Source organism: Nannobrachium achirus, assembly GCF_963921795.1.
Source record: "Nannobrachium achirus genome assembly, chromosome: 16".
NCBI classification, from domain to species: Eukaryota; Metazoa; Chordata; class Actinopteri; order Myctophiformes; family Myctophidae; genus Nannobrachium; species Nannobrachium achirus.
The window spans coordinates 27739238-27753677 of record NC_137823.1 but is presented as its reverse complement, the minus strand read 5'-3'; the positions used below and the strand labels follow the sequence as shown (position 1 = coordinate 27753677).

The 14440-nt window shown below is 42.8% G+C and overlaps 1 protein-coding gene across 1 annotated transcript in view; it reads left to right on the top strand.

The window, feature by feature from the left end:
• pals1b (protein associated with LIN7 1, MAGUK p55 family member b) overlaps positions 1 to 14440 on the top strand; it is a 42269-nt gene that overhangs the window by 6990 nt on the left and 20839 nt on the right. Inside the window, exons 2-4 of the mRNA XM_080744576.1 lie at positions 1869 to 2275; positions 2783 to 2889; positions 9252 to 9463. Coding sequence (XP_080600702.1) covers positions 2013 to 2275; positions 2783 to 2889; positions 9252 to 9463 — 582 coding nt within the window. The 5' untranslated portion in view covers positions 1869 to 2012. The remainder of the gene's footprint in view (positions 1 to 1868; positions 2276 to 2782; positions 2890 to 9251; positions 9464 to 14440) is intronic.

The window sequence follows — 14440 nt, the reverse complement described above, 5'->3', positions numbered from 1 at the left end:
TTTCAGACATACAGACAGACAGACAGACAGACACTCACTCACTCACTCACTCAGACAGACAGACAGACAGACAGACAGACAGACAGACAGACAGACACTGACTCACTCACTCACTCAGACATTCGCAAAATTATAGTATAGATAGGATGTGCCCAACATAACAATATGGTCAAAGGTAACGATTTATATCATCCTCAAACTGGGAAAAGGTACTCTAACAATGATGTCATCACATTACCACTACCCAGGTCATTTATTTGACCAAATGTCCCTGTGGGCTGGTCTATGTGGGCAAAACATCACACCAGTTAAACAGAGAATAAGTGAACACAAAAGCTCTATAAGGAGGAATTATTGAAATGACCCAACCAATAGCAGCACATTTCATCTTTCAGGATCCAGGGTATTGAAAAAGCCAGAGAGAGGAGGTAACATTGATGACATTCTAAACACAATGGAAGTTTATTGGATTGATAGCATACAAACTTTATTCCCCAATGGATTGAATGTCGAGATTCCGTGGCATGTTAGTGTGGGATCTAGGTTGTGCATCTAAGATACACACATTTTGGAATGTTTTATGAAAGCTGCAAAGCTGATTCTTACGCTTTTCTGTAAATAATGTAAATATCTCTGTTGGGTGGACAAAAAAAAGGAAAAGTAGCAGATCTACAAGCTCAAAAGAGCTTGCAGATCTGCTACTTGTGTGTGACGCTGTAGTATGATCAAGTAGGGCATACATTTACGATAAAAATATGGAGAACAAAAATTTTAAAATATGGAGATGGGAGGTGTAAATGCAACCCAACAACAAAACTTTGAGGGATATGGTGTGATTGCCATTGCGTGGTGTGTTGACAGTAAACCAGGTCTTCTGAGTCCATTTAAAATGTTTATTTTGAAGCAAGATGGTGACAGAAAGAAAAACAATAGCTGTGTGTTTAACGGTAAACTAAACACGAATTAGTGACAAGAAAATAAACCGAAAATAACTCGACTAGAAAACAAAAAAAAACATTGGCTAAATCCCCACCTATACCCAGGTCAAGCAACTATACCACAGCACCTTCACATACAATAAATTGCAATCAAAATGACCCAAATTGGCTTCAAGGAGGTTTCTGCCCGACTGCAACGATATAAATGATGTGTTGTGTTGACATTGTGGTGTGGGACTCAAGGTCATCATGATGGCACATAATCATGATGTTCATGTCTTGAAATAGTCTGGTTAGGATGATTAGTCACACAGACAGTCATTGAGAGACACTCATACAGGAGAGTGTGATTGTCTCACACCTGTGAACACAGAGGGGGTTGATGGAGTGATCTATCGTGATGGTATGATTTCTGTTAGACCCTTGATGAAGGTCCAGAAAGGGACCAAAACGTCTGTGTTTAAATAAACTTGATGCTGCTGAGCAAGAGCAGTGTGCGAGAATTTTCTTTGTCTAAGAGTAAATATAAGGTTCACTTTTATTTGTCTTGGAGTCAAGGACTGTCTTGGAGTCAAAAACACAGATAGCGACATACAAAAAAGACAGTGCATGTGGTGACACAAAAGAGCAAGATGGTGATCAGTAGACTTATTTTATTATACTTTTAGCCTTACATAATGGTACTTTGTTGTACGATGTATAGCTAAAATAGCCAGTCTGCAATGTGTTGCATTGAGCTTGTAGATCTGCTATTTTTGAAAGAAATAAGAAAATTGTTCCCAAAATAGTGAGGGAAATAGTGAGTGGTGTGGTTTGAAAAAAAGATGAATTTCTCATGACGGAACCAAACTCATCAAAAGTTGCATTTGGTTTGACCAAGAATCTGTTGAAAAGTAGTTTCCAAATTCCATTTCCCTTTTTGTCTTTCAGTACAGTCGACGGGTTGAGGGAATGGAACAGCAGTGCCGTCCCGTGAACCATGGCATCTGAACCGATGAGTCTCTCTGCAGCAAGCTATCCTAACTCTTCATAGGGAGACGAGGTCCCCCCAACGTACTACATTTTTTAACAGGCATGTTCGCCTCGTCCCACATGAACGGCTACGTGCCGGAGAGCTGCAACCCGTCCGTGGGCCCCGTCCTGGAGGCCACGCGGCCCCACAGGGAGCGCGCCGTGGACTGTCCCGGGGACAAGGAACACGACACCGGCGGCTACAAACCCCTGAGCTGCGGCCCCCAGATGGAGAGGATACAGCACTACCAGGAGGAGCTGAGGAAGAAGAGGGAGGAGGAGGGACGAGCCAACAAGCACGACATCGACCCCAACGCGTCGCTCAGGTAGGGGTGGGCGATTATGGTGATGAATATCGTTGAGATGATACAATGTCTCCACGATATACCTTTTCAGAGATATCGTATGTATCGTCATACAATGAGGGAGACTTATAAAAAATCTTGTTGAATTGTTAATACAGAGATTCATTGCAGATTTCATTTAAACCTGAATTTTGGTGTAAATCAGTAGTTCTCAAACTTTAAAATGTCAAGGTCACCCCTTAACAAACCCCTTAACAAAACCTTAACAACTTTAACAAATGAAAGCAAATGGACCCTTACGGGTCCATTTTGTTTCATTTGTATACTCTCAGAGTTAGATACGTGTAAGAGTCAAATCTACACCTCCCAGAAGGAACCCAGAGAGTCCCTGGACCTGGAAGTAACTTGGAAAAATAACCATAAAAACCGACATGAAAAAGAATCGTGATAAGATTGTCTATCGTGATAAAAGCTTGGAAAAATATTGTGATATTGTATTTGTCCATATCGCCCAATACCTACACTCAGGCTCAAGAAGCTGGCGCAGAACCCGGCCAAGATGGGCATCGATAACCCCACCTTCGACGCCAAGGAGAAGACCAAAGATGCCCAGCAGCAGCAGGACCCCGTAGCAGGTGAGTGCATGCGTGAGAAAGAGAGTGTGAGGAGTGGGGGCAGGGGTTCTTCTCGAACCTTTTCGTGCCAAGGAGGACCCCCAAAATTGATATGTATTTGGCCACTAACGAAAATGTGTGCCAGGGTTCAGGGACCCCCAGAAGAGAAGATTTGTGTTTTAAAAAAAATCCAAATAATTCAAAATCCTTCCAACTACCCCCAAAAATCTAAAATTGATGAGCTAGCAAACAACGCGGCACGAAGTGATGCGCTGTTAACTTGTGTATCTGCAGTTTTTGAATAGCCAACGTATAAATGGATAAAGTGGTTAAAAATTATTGTAATGCTATATAATTCCTTTTTGCTGGGGACGCCCAGTAACCCCCTCAAGGATCCCTGGGGGTCCCTGTACCCTACTTAGAGAACCACTAGCATTGGGGAAGCGGAGAAAGGGGTTGAAGGAGGAGGGGAAGCGCCGGGGGAACTGAACAGGGAGGGTTGGGAACTTTTAACAGCTACTGTGAAACAAAGGAACAGGAACAATGGCTGTTTGCAGAGCGGGGCAAAGGTCATCATCAGTGGAGGAGGGTAGCGGTGTGTTTGAGGGGGGCATCTATTGCACTCAGTCAGTCACATTGTCTTTACTCCAAAAGATGACTCGACATTTTATAATTCTCTCTTTCTCTCTCATAATTTATCTTTTTTTTCCTCCTTCTCTTACAAAGGTTAATTGTCCCATAGCGTTCTGTTTTTGGAGCTGTGTGAAGCACAGGCTCCCTATACGTGGCCGTGTGGGTCTGTCTGTCTGTCTGTGTGTCTGTCTGTCTGTCTGTGTGTCTGTATGTAGCCTGAACTTCCTAAACTTCGGCACGCCACTAGTCCCACAGTTTTGCCACCACACACTCGCGCCATATGTCAAATCGAACGGCTTACTCGGGAATCGTGGGCTATTACTTTTCTAAGAGAAAGGTTCTATAGTTTAATTGATATTAATTTATTAGTGAATGAATTTTCCCCATTGACTTATAATGGGAATCGCAAAAACTCACATTCAATTATTTGTCTCTCGCAAACCATAGGGACTAGAGTTTCAAGACTTGGAGAGGAGGTTCATAATGATTTCAAGGATTAAATAAAAAATAATTGTGTAATTTGGCCGCATGGTGGCGCCATAACACCCCACTTTACGTTTTGGCCTGTAACTCTTGAACCGTAGGTCGGAAAATTAAAAATATTTTTTCCCTGGATTCCTTGGGTCATGGCGCATCTCCCCATATAGGCCACGCCCATTTGCGCCATGATAGATTTTCCGCCATCTTGAATTTTCTCCAAAACACACTTTTTGCTCCTTTTCCTACATATTTTCTTCAAATGTCACAAAAATCGGTACACATGATCCACACACACACACACACACACACACACACACACACACACACACACACACACACACACACACACACAGCTCCACTTCACACGGGTGTGATTTTTATTCATGCACAGTCGGTTGTTGAAGTTGAAAGCAGTCATTTGGCACTGTGAAAAATTATATTGATGCTCCAATGCCAAACCAAGGTCTACTACGCGGTATGCGAGTTTGCAATGAAAGTGTATTGTTTAAAGACACACGCATGTACAGTATGCATCCATACATGCACACGTACGCATGCATGTGTGCGCGCACACACACACGCACAATTGAATGCCTTATTTCAATCCACCAATTAAATTAATTTGCATATCATCGCTGTCGGGCAGAAACCTTGTATCTTCAAGTTTCAAACTTGTATGTTTTTTCAAGTAAAGCCATGCTTCATCATACAAGACTGTCGCACAAGACTAGTGAAAACAGCAGATCTACAAGCACACAACGCCTCACGGTGCGAGGCGTTGTGTGCTTGTAGATCGGCTGTTTTCACTAGTTCAAATCGTTTTTGGAGCTGTGTGCAGCTCCCTATACGTGGCTGTGTGGGTCTGTCTGTGTGTCTGTGTGTCTGTGTGTGTGTGTGTATGTAGCCTGAACTTCCTAAACTTCGGCACGCCACTAGTCCCACAGTTTTGCCACCACACACTCGCGCCATATGTCAAATCGACCGGCTTACTCGGGAATCGTGGGCTATTACTTTTCTAAGAGAAAGGTTCTATAGTTTAATTGATATTAATTTATTAGTGAATTAATTTTCCCCATTGACTTATAATGGGAATCGCAAAAACTCACATTCAATTATTTGTCTCTCGCAAACCATAGGGGCTAGAGTTTCAAGACTTGGAGAGGAGGTTCATAATGATTTCAAGGATTAAATAAAAAATAATTGTGTCATTTGGCCGCATGGTGGCGCCATAACACCCCACTTTACGTTTTGGCCTGTAACTCTTGAACCGTAGGTCGGAAAATTAAAAATGTTTTTTCCCTGGATTCCTTGGGCCATGACGCATCTCCCCATATAGGCCACGCCCATTTGCGCCATGATAGATTTTCCGCCATCTTGAATTTTCTCCAAAACACACTTTTTGCTCCTTTTCCTACATATTTTCTTCAAATGTCACAAAAATCGGTACACATGATCCACACACACACACACACACACACACACACACAGCTCCACTTCACACGGGTGTGATTTTTAAAATGATAAATACAAAACGAACGGTTTTGGAGATGCAAGGTTTCCACCCGACAACGACGATATGATGAAACAGCAGATCTACAGTGTGCTTGTAGATCGGCTGTTTTCACTAGTTCAAATCGTTTTTAAAATGATAAATACAAAACGAACGGTTTTGGAGATACAAGGTTTCCACCCGACAACGACGATATGATTCATGTTATGTACATCTAGGACACACTTACCTGGCTACCTTACAGCAGAGATTGAGCACAGGCACAGCCTTGCAGTTGTCGAGCCTTTTTCCCTTTAAAAGGCCATCCATTTTCCAGCCACTAATGGCAACTTAATGGACATGTCCAAGACCACCAGATATCAATCTGTAATATGTGCCACTGGAGGGGCCGATAATTACTCTGCTTGTTCCATATGCAGGTCAAATAATTAACCTATCTCAAGGATCAGCGCGTCCCCGACACACACAGAGGCTCTTATCACCTCCACCGGGAGGCCTGTCACTGATAACATTAAAACCCATTCAGAACGGGGTACACATTATTGTGTATCATTATTTTATGCTTTAACTATTGAAAAACAGCAGATATACAAGCTCACAGCGCGGCACCGAGTGCCGCGCTGCGAGCTTGTAGATCTGCTATTTTTGAAAAATCGTGAAAATTTGAATTTTGACCCGATTCTATAAGTGTCTTTTGAATCCTTCTAAGACTTTTTGAAAAACGTATGTTTCTATGTCAGCAATCTGGCCCGCCATCGTCAAAGAAAAGGTATTTTTCACTTAACTGGGGCTCAGTTCGTTTACTTTTTACTTTTCTTGAGAGACTACTATGTCCGTGGTTCTCAAACCTTTTCATGTGAAGGACCCCCAAAATGATATGTATTTGGCCACGGACCCCCATCTCAAAATATTTAGTTCCAGGGACCACCCAGAAGCAAAATTTGAGTTACAAACGTTCACTTTGAAAATACATAATATATTCAAAGATTTGCACACATTTTCACGACTTTTTCAAAAATAGCAGATCTACAAGCTCGCAGCGCGGCACTCGGTGCCGCGCTGTGAGCTTGTATATCTGCTATTTTTCACTGGTTAAAGCATTCTAGGCCTAAATGGGTTAATCTACAAGTGTGTAAGCTGTTAGAATCCAACCTCCCTAATTTATGAATCCTAGCCTTCCATTGGCTATTTAAAGGTATATTCAGTGATTGTATTTCATTCAAATAAAAATATAATTGGTACATTTTCCATTCACTCTCCTCAGTAGAATGTGTGCTGACCATATAAGGACTTCCACCATGGCCCGTGTTGTGAGCATAGCTAGATTAGGTTTTCAGAGGTGGCCAGCCAGTCCTCGACCAATCAGGGTAGAGTATGGCCGTAGTTATGTTATGATGTCTAGTTATGATGGTCAAAATAAAAGTTTTGAGAACCACAGTCGCTCTGAATTAAGAACGGCTGCTAAATGCCTAGATTGTAAACTACTGAACTCATAAAATGACACAGTCTCGTAGTAAATCAGTATCATACATATCCTGAAGCTGGGGACGTAGGCCTACCGATATTGAGTGATTGGGTCTAATAATCAAAACGAGAACATTATAATGGTTTAAAAAATCTATAAAAAACTAAACATTTCCACGCTGTAAGGCCAGTAAGGGACAAGATGACCCCCGGCCAATTTCATTATCACTGAATACACCTCTAAGCACACAGCGTTCAAACAATGGCGTGAGTCACGTCACGAGACTAGACTTGCTTCAGTTTGCCATGGCAAATCGCAGGCACGCAGGTGTCTGTGAATCACATGCAATGTAAAATAGTGACTAATTGAGATGATATGAGATCAGCACGGAGAACTAAACAGCTTCCCACCAACTCTTAACAGTGACTAATTGAGTTTATGAGATCAGCATGGAAAACTAAATGACCTCCCACCAACTCCAATAGTGACTAATTGAGTTGGCGTGGATAAATACTGTAAGCGACCTACCACCGACTTTAGTCTATTATGCTGTCACTTGTTAGGTTCTAGTTCTAGCCTGTTTCGTTCGTGTTTTTACTCAGCTTTGTATTCTCATCGAGATTAGAAAATGTTTTGCCGCGTCAAGGACGTACAGTAACAATAAGTTAAAGTGGCTGTCGTGGCATTCTCGCTCAATCAGTAATTGATGAGGCAAGAGGAGTCAGAGACGATATTCAAGGTGGTGATAGATATGCTTTAATAATCATGATATCATCATTAAGTACAATAACACTCGGTGGTATGCTAGTCCTGCCAACGACCACAGGGATCTAGCTGCTGCTACAAGGACAGGCTTAACCATAACAAGACAGGCTGTACCAAAACAATTACCATCTGGCCTAGCGGAGACATCTTGGCTCCTGCAAGCTACGAAATATCATGTGATATCAAAGTATTATAAGTACTATAAGTGAAGGTTAATGTCAAGTATTGGAGGTTAGCCAGCACGTGCACACATAGACATCAAAGGGGGCTTGAGCCCCTGCCCTTTTACCCGTCTGTAAAAAGTGTTTTCTCCAGACCATGAATGCAGTTTTTACTGTGGTGAAAGAAACGCAAATGCCCCTCTTTCCATGCCATACCGGCAGCATTCAAGAGAATTGCCTTGTCCAAATCAAATATAATTTGATGTTGTGTCAGAACTCTCTCTCTCTCTCTCTCTCTCTCTCTCTCTCTCTCTCTCTCTCTCTCTCTCTCTCTCCTCCCCCCTCCCTCTCGCTGTGTTTTTTTTTTCTCTCTCTCTCTCTCTAGGTGTTGATGCTCTTGTTGTGGGACTCAGTAACTTTCCGTCTGTACCACGATGCTTTTTGTTTTTTCTGTGTCTTGCTAGTCGCTCTCTCTCTCTCTCTCTCTCTCTCTCTCTCTCTCTCTCTCTCTCTCTCCCTCTCTCACACAAGCACACCTCCCTCTGTTGTAATTCGATACACTGCTCCGCTCAGCTCCACTTCCCCTGTTGCCTCCTCTCTCTCGTGCTTAGCGAATGAGCGGACGGCATAGGGTTGTGGGCGGTATTCCGTGAGTTCTAGCGACATACATCTGATCTACATCTGATCTACCTATGAGTTGAGGTGGATGTGAAAGGGCGTGAATGGGCTTGGAAGTGGGATGCGGCTCTTAAAGGATTGTAGAATAGGATGACGAATGTTGCCAACCAGAATAGAGGGGTTGGTGTCAGTGTTGATTTCGTCGACTATAATATAACTATGACAAAAAATGTTTGTCAACAGTGTTTTTTTCACTGACGAAAACGAAATAAAAACAAAATAAAAACTAAGCTGTGATGACTAAAACTAAGACTAAATATATTGACAATTTCGTCAACAAAATAAAAACTAGACTAAAACGTTAGGGAGGGACTAGTGGAGAAGAGAGTCATTTTATGTTTGGTTGCTCTCAGGTGAGCTTGTAGATCTGCTATTTTCAGCATGCAACCAAGTGTAAAATCAGTCATTATGATGTCATCAAGGCCTGCCAAAATACAATTCTACAGTTGACTAAATCAACAGTGGATTTAGTCGACTAAAATCTTATGATATTTAGTCGACTAAAATTAGACTAAAACTAAAAGTGTTTGGCTGACTAAATTATGACTAAAACTAAAAGACATTTTATTCAAAAGACTATGACTGAAACTAAATCAAAATTTGCTGTCAAAAACAACACTGGTTGGTGTTCAAGTGGTCATTGTCTTTGTATGGTCTCTGTAACCTGGACATTCCTCTGTGCGTCTCCCAGAGCTGGAAGACCTGCTGCAGGCCTTGCAGAGTGTGCAGCGTTGTCTGCTGGACGCCCAGAGCCAGCAGGATGCTGAGCTGGTGCTGCAGCTGCTCGCCAGGGAGGACTTCCAGAGCGCCTATGCCGTCCACGCCGCCGTGGCCCAGCAGATGAGCCGCGCCGCCGGGCCTGGCTCGCCCCTCACTGCCCAGGCACAGGGCCTGTGCCAGGAGGTAGGCATCCTGTTGGTGTCATGCAGTTTGTTGGTCTAGAACAGTACGTGGTTTTCAAAGCCTTTTCCATTTCAAGGACCTCCATAACTCTGAGTTACTGTTAGTTATACTTAATGTTGCTCATATCAAATAATCAAGAAGCAGTTTTTTTTACGAATCTATTTTAAACTAGAAGCAGTGCTCTTCCGAGCACAGGTCTCCACCAGGCCACACAAATCGGCCTGTTATAGCGCCACCATGAGGCTGATTTGAAAAATGTGGGGCAGAGGTTCTAGATTGGCATCCAGGGAATGTGTGTGCTCACTTTGGCAGCGATCGGGCCAACGGTGACTGAGATTAGCTGCACACAAACTGCGAGGACACACGCACGCACGGACGCACGGACGGACGGACACACGGACGGACGGAGGGGAAAACATACTCTCCCTCAGCCTTCGGCTGGTGGAGACAATGACTTGCATATCAATGTATTCACATGAACATATCAAAGAAAAACTATTAGGTATAGGTAGGTAGGTACTGTAGGTCCCCGAGGGGAAATTCAAGTGTTACAGCAGCTCATAAAGACATCAATAAAAACACATAATAAAAAACATCTAAAATTGGCATCTAAGCAAGTAAAACCTAAAATATTAATAAATAATTAGATCACAGACCCAGACATGACTTAAAAGAGTCTGATAGCTTGTATCTCACATCCTAATCAGCATGCTCAAGCCAACCAAATGAGGAGTTATATAGTCTTATTGCTGCAGGCAGAAAATATCTCCTATAGTGTTAATTTTTATCTCCTATAGTGTTAATTTTTGCAACGTGGATGTAACAGTCTGTTGCCATTATTATTCACATTAAAGGACAACTTTGTTTTTTTACAACAAGGGTTCATATTTGAGATAGTCATTAGAGAAAAGAAAAGATGTGTGTTAAAATTTCATTTACTTCTATCGTTTTAGTGATTTTAACGATTTTGATTTGCATGCATGCATGCAAGTGGCTAAATATGTCTTTTTAGACACAATAAGCCCATTCCCGAGATGCACCGCAATCTTTCATGGGCAGGGTTAGGGTTAGGGGGCTGGTGTAAATAGTAACAAAGAATATACATATTTTGCCACTTGTACGCATGCCCCCACCCACTGAAATCAAAATACTAAAATCGCTAAAACAATAGAAAGTAGTAAATTAAAACATTTTAACACTCATCTTTTCTTTTCTCTAATTACAATCTAAAATATGAACCCTTGTTGTAATGTTTTGTCCTTTAACCACTTAAAAACATGTATTAGACTTTGTTTTACAATGGTGGCACACAAAAATACTGTGGCGAAGATCTACAAGCTCACAATCTGAACTTGTAGATCTGTTATTTTCACTAGATTTATTTTCTTTTGAAATATTGAAACAATCGCTCTTCAATCGTAATCATGGCAAACGTTTGAAACAATCGTCCAATATTGATTTGATGTCCTGTCGCCCCGGGCCTATGACACGTTGATGACACGCCCTGCCAGCGGCCACCCTCTGATTACCAGCTGACGGCGCTTATCGTGTGGGACTGGAGCTCAGAGAGTGACAGAAACCATCCCAGTGTGCATCACGCCAGAGCCCTGTGTTCATCTGCCACACCTGAGTCCCCTTTGAGAGGAAAAAAACACAAGCTAGTCGTTCTCTACCGAATCAAACCGGCTGTAATTGAATCGTGTCCGCCTCTCCGTGGCTCCCAGAGTTTATGTGGTGTTCAAATACCCCAGCCTGTCACAGTCTCCCCCTTGTTGAGCTGCAGCGAGACGTTGTTCTCTCGACTGACTGCACGTCTCTGACAGACCGCTCCACCACAATAAGCCCTTTGTTAGGATTACTGTCAACTTTTTGAGATGTGTTCACGGGGGGGAAAAAAAAGAGTGTGTGATACAGGCTTTTTCGTTGTAGTCCAAGAAGCGGCGCGCTGTGATTTCTGCTGCTGATGGTGAGATGTGTTAAGAGTCAGCCTGGCGGTGATGAAAAGGCTTGTTTTGAGCGCTGCACGGAGTTCATTCAAGGGACAGCAAGCAGCCGCTGCTACACAATTGCTATTCTTTAGCGATGACAGTACTGAGTACAGGCAGGGCGGCTGTAAGATGCAGGGCCTTGACAAGATGATATTTTCCCCTACACACACAAAACATGGTGCCTTCCTCCGTCAAGTCAGTACGTATGTACATACTCTCACCCACCGGGCACGGCTTCCGAAGCGCTTAACAAGGCATAATATCTTGAGCCGCTATGTGTGTGTACTAAGTGGCTGACTGTGCCATGGGACACCGCGATTGGCCCACAGGGCCGGCTAATCTCCCAGCAGCCCCGGCGGTGCTGGCAGGCCGCGGTGGCACGCTGCAGGGAGGAGGGCCGACGGGCGGGGATGTGTGCAGCGGACAGAAAAAGCAACCGTGGAGGGTTTAAAGCAGTGTGGGCCGGTAGGCACGGTGGTGACGCTAGCGGAAAGCAGTAGGAGTGGGGGCAGTGCGTCAGCTCGTTAGCCAGAGCTTTGATTAGGGTGGATGAGCTAAGCTGCATATGCCAGACGAGCGGAAGGAGAGAGCGAGGGTGAATAAATTAGGCCCATTATTAAAAAAAGAGTCCCTGTGGCAAAGACTAAAAGAGACACAACTAATCATGCTCATAACAAGGATAATGTAAATATAATGGTGGAGGGTTTGAGAGAAACATGATATAGGGTTTTGTTCAAGGCTGGTGCCTGCTGCAAGTCAAGAGCAGACATCCTGTGTTATGTCTGTGCTCACAAAACTCCCAGAAGTTGTTTAAAACACAGCATTCAACTGTGAGCACATTATGCCTAAGACTTTAATTCTGTTATTTCTTTCCAAATGCATCAGCCGGTGCTTAATTAATAACCCTTTACGCTAGAGTAAATACTTAGCGTTTCCACTGTGACTTAGTAGAGAATAGCCAAAGTGTGTGTGTGTGTGTGTGTGTGTGTGCGTGTGCGCGTGTGTGCTCGCGTATACAACTACACATTTGAGTGTCTAGGTTTCTGCGAGTGATGAGAATCTAAATCTTGAGCGTATCCGGTTTGCTACTTTAGCCTATTTATCCTTGCAGGCTGTGTTTGAGCTAGACAGGATGGTTATAATATGTCTGCTCTGGCCAGTGGGAGAGCTGTTGGGGGGGTTTGCTGCTAATCTCCACCTCTCCCACGTCCCACCCCTTTCCAGCCTAACCCCTTCCTGGAACTGCTCGTGGCTTCCCATTTTTAGCATCTTGTGAAACCATAGTTACGGTGAAGCACAGCCTTCTGAGCACTGCACTAGATGTGAAGGAAAACGAATGCTCCTAAGCAAACCGCACAATTGGGAGAGGACGTCCTTGCAGTGTATTGCGTTTAGCGACAGTTGTAATAGACTTCAGTTCAAACATGAGTTTGTTGTAAAGGTGACTGGACGTTAGGGCATTTTCCAAATATTCGAATATCAGAGTCACATTCGACGTTGTTCACCAAAGTCGAATATTCGCTTTTTTAAATTTTTTTATTGTTTTATCTTTAACAAATATATAGTTTATAAAGCTTGGCTATAGGAAGTCATAAGAATGAGTTGTCAGTGCCCCTGGTGGATGAATTTGTTAATGCTCTATACCAGGGGTTCTCAAACCTTTTTAGGCCGTGACCCCCAAAATAAACATATTTGAACTGGGGATCCCCACCCTGACAAGCACTTGGAATTGTAGGTATTACATTTAATGTGACTCGGTTCCGCAGATAATTGCGAGGCGTTGTGAGCATGTAGATCGGCTATTTTCACAATCTTTGCCTCTTGCTTACTTAATATTTGACAGTTTGGCCAGTCCTGTCGAATATTTGACTATTCGAATACTTTGAGTTAGAATAATTTGAATACTAAAAATCACTATTCGTGAATGCCCTACTGGACGTACTGTAGGATACTTTCTAGTCCAGGGGCCAAGTGGGTGTCTGTACACAATAAAAAGAAAATATACACAAAGATTAGGATTCTTGAAAAGGAACTTGATGTGAGAAGTTGCACACCTCTACACACACACACACACACACACACACACACACTCTGCAGGTATTAATTTAACTCGTATGCAGATTGTATTCAGGCGACACACAGAGTCACAGAGAGATCATACAGGAACAGTTATGAATGTGATATTTGAATTCATTTAAACCGGTTGTCCATGAAGATTTCACCTTGACCTCTAAAGCTAAATGTAATTCTCCATAATGTAATTTAATAATATACCAGTAAGACTCCCTAATCGGGAGATAAGCGACCGTCAGGTCACAGTATACACAAAGAGGCCTGTAAGTGGCATTGGTTCCACCCACAAGTGTGTACGACAAACGGTTGATGAGTAAAGCCAAATAAAGTTTCGGCCAATCAGAGGAGGGGGCGGGGCAAAGTTAAACCAATTAAGGTGAACGACTCTTAATGAAGTTAATTTACACCACCCACAAGTGTGTACGACAAACAGTTAATGAGTAAAGCCAAATAAAGTTCGGTCGCAATTAAATTAATCCTCTCATAGTTGGTCTAACATTTATAAGCCACTTTTTAGTTAAAGCCTTTTTGGATGCTACTGCCTGGTAAATATTGATCCTGCTTTGTACATTGAAGTTCTTCTAAAATCTGCTAGATAAATCAAATTGTATTTCAGGTCCAAAAACTGGTTCCAGGACACTGTGGACATTTCTCCAAAACGGAACCACAGAAGGACAACCCCAGAAAATGAGAAAATTGTTCGGAAATGTATCTCTCTTTTTCAATGCACCTTCTTCATGCTGGTGCAAATCCATATGAATTATGAACTTTACTTTGTGGGCATTGATTCGATTTTTGACCTCCCTTTAAACTGTCTGATTTCTTCCTCAAAGCATCAACCTGAACACTGTTTAGAGCAGTGGTTCTCAAGCATTTTCATGTCAAGAATCCCCACATTGAGCCATTGACACATATT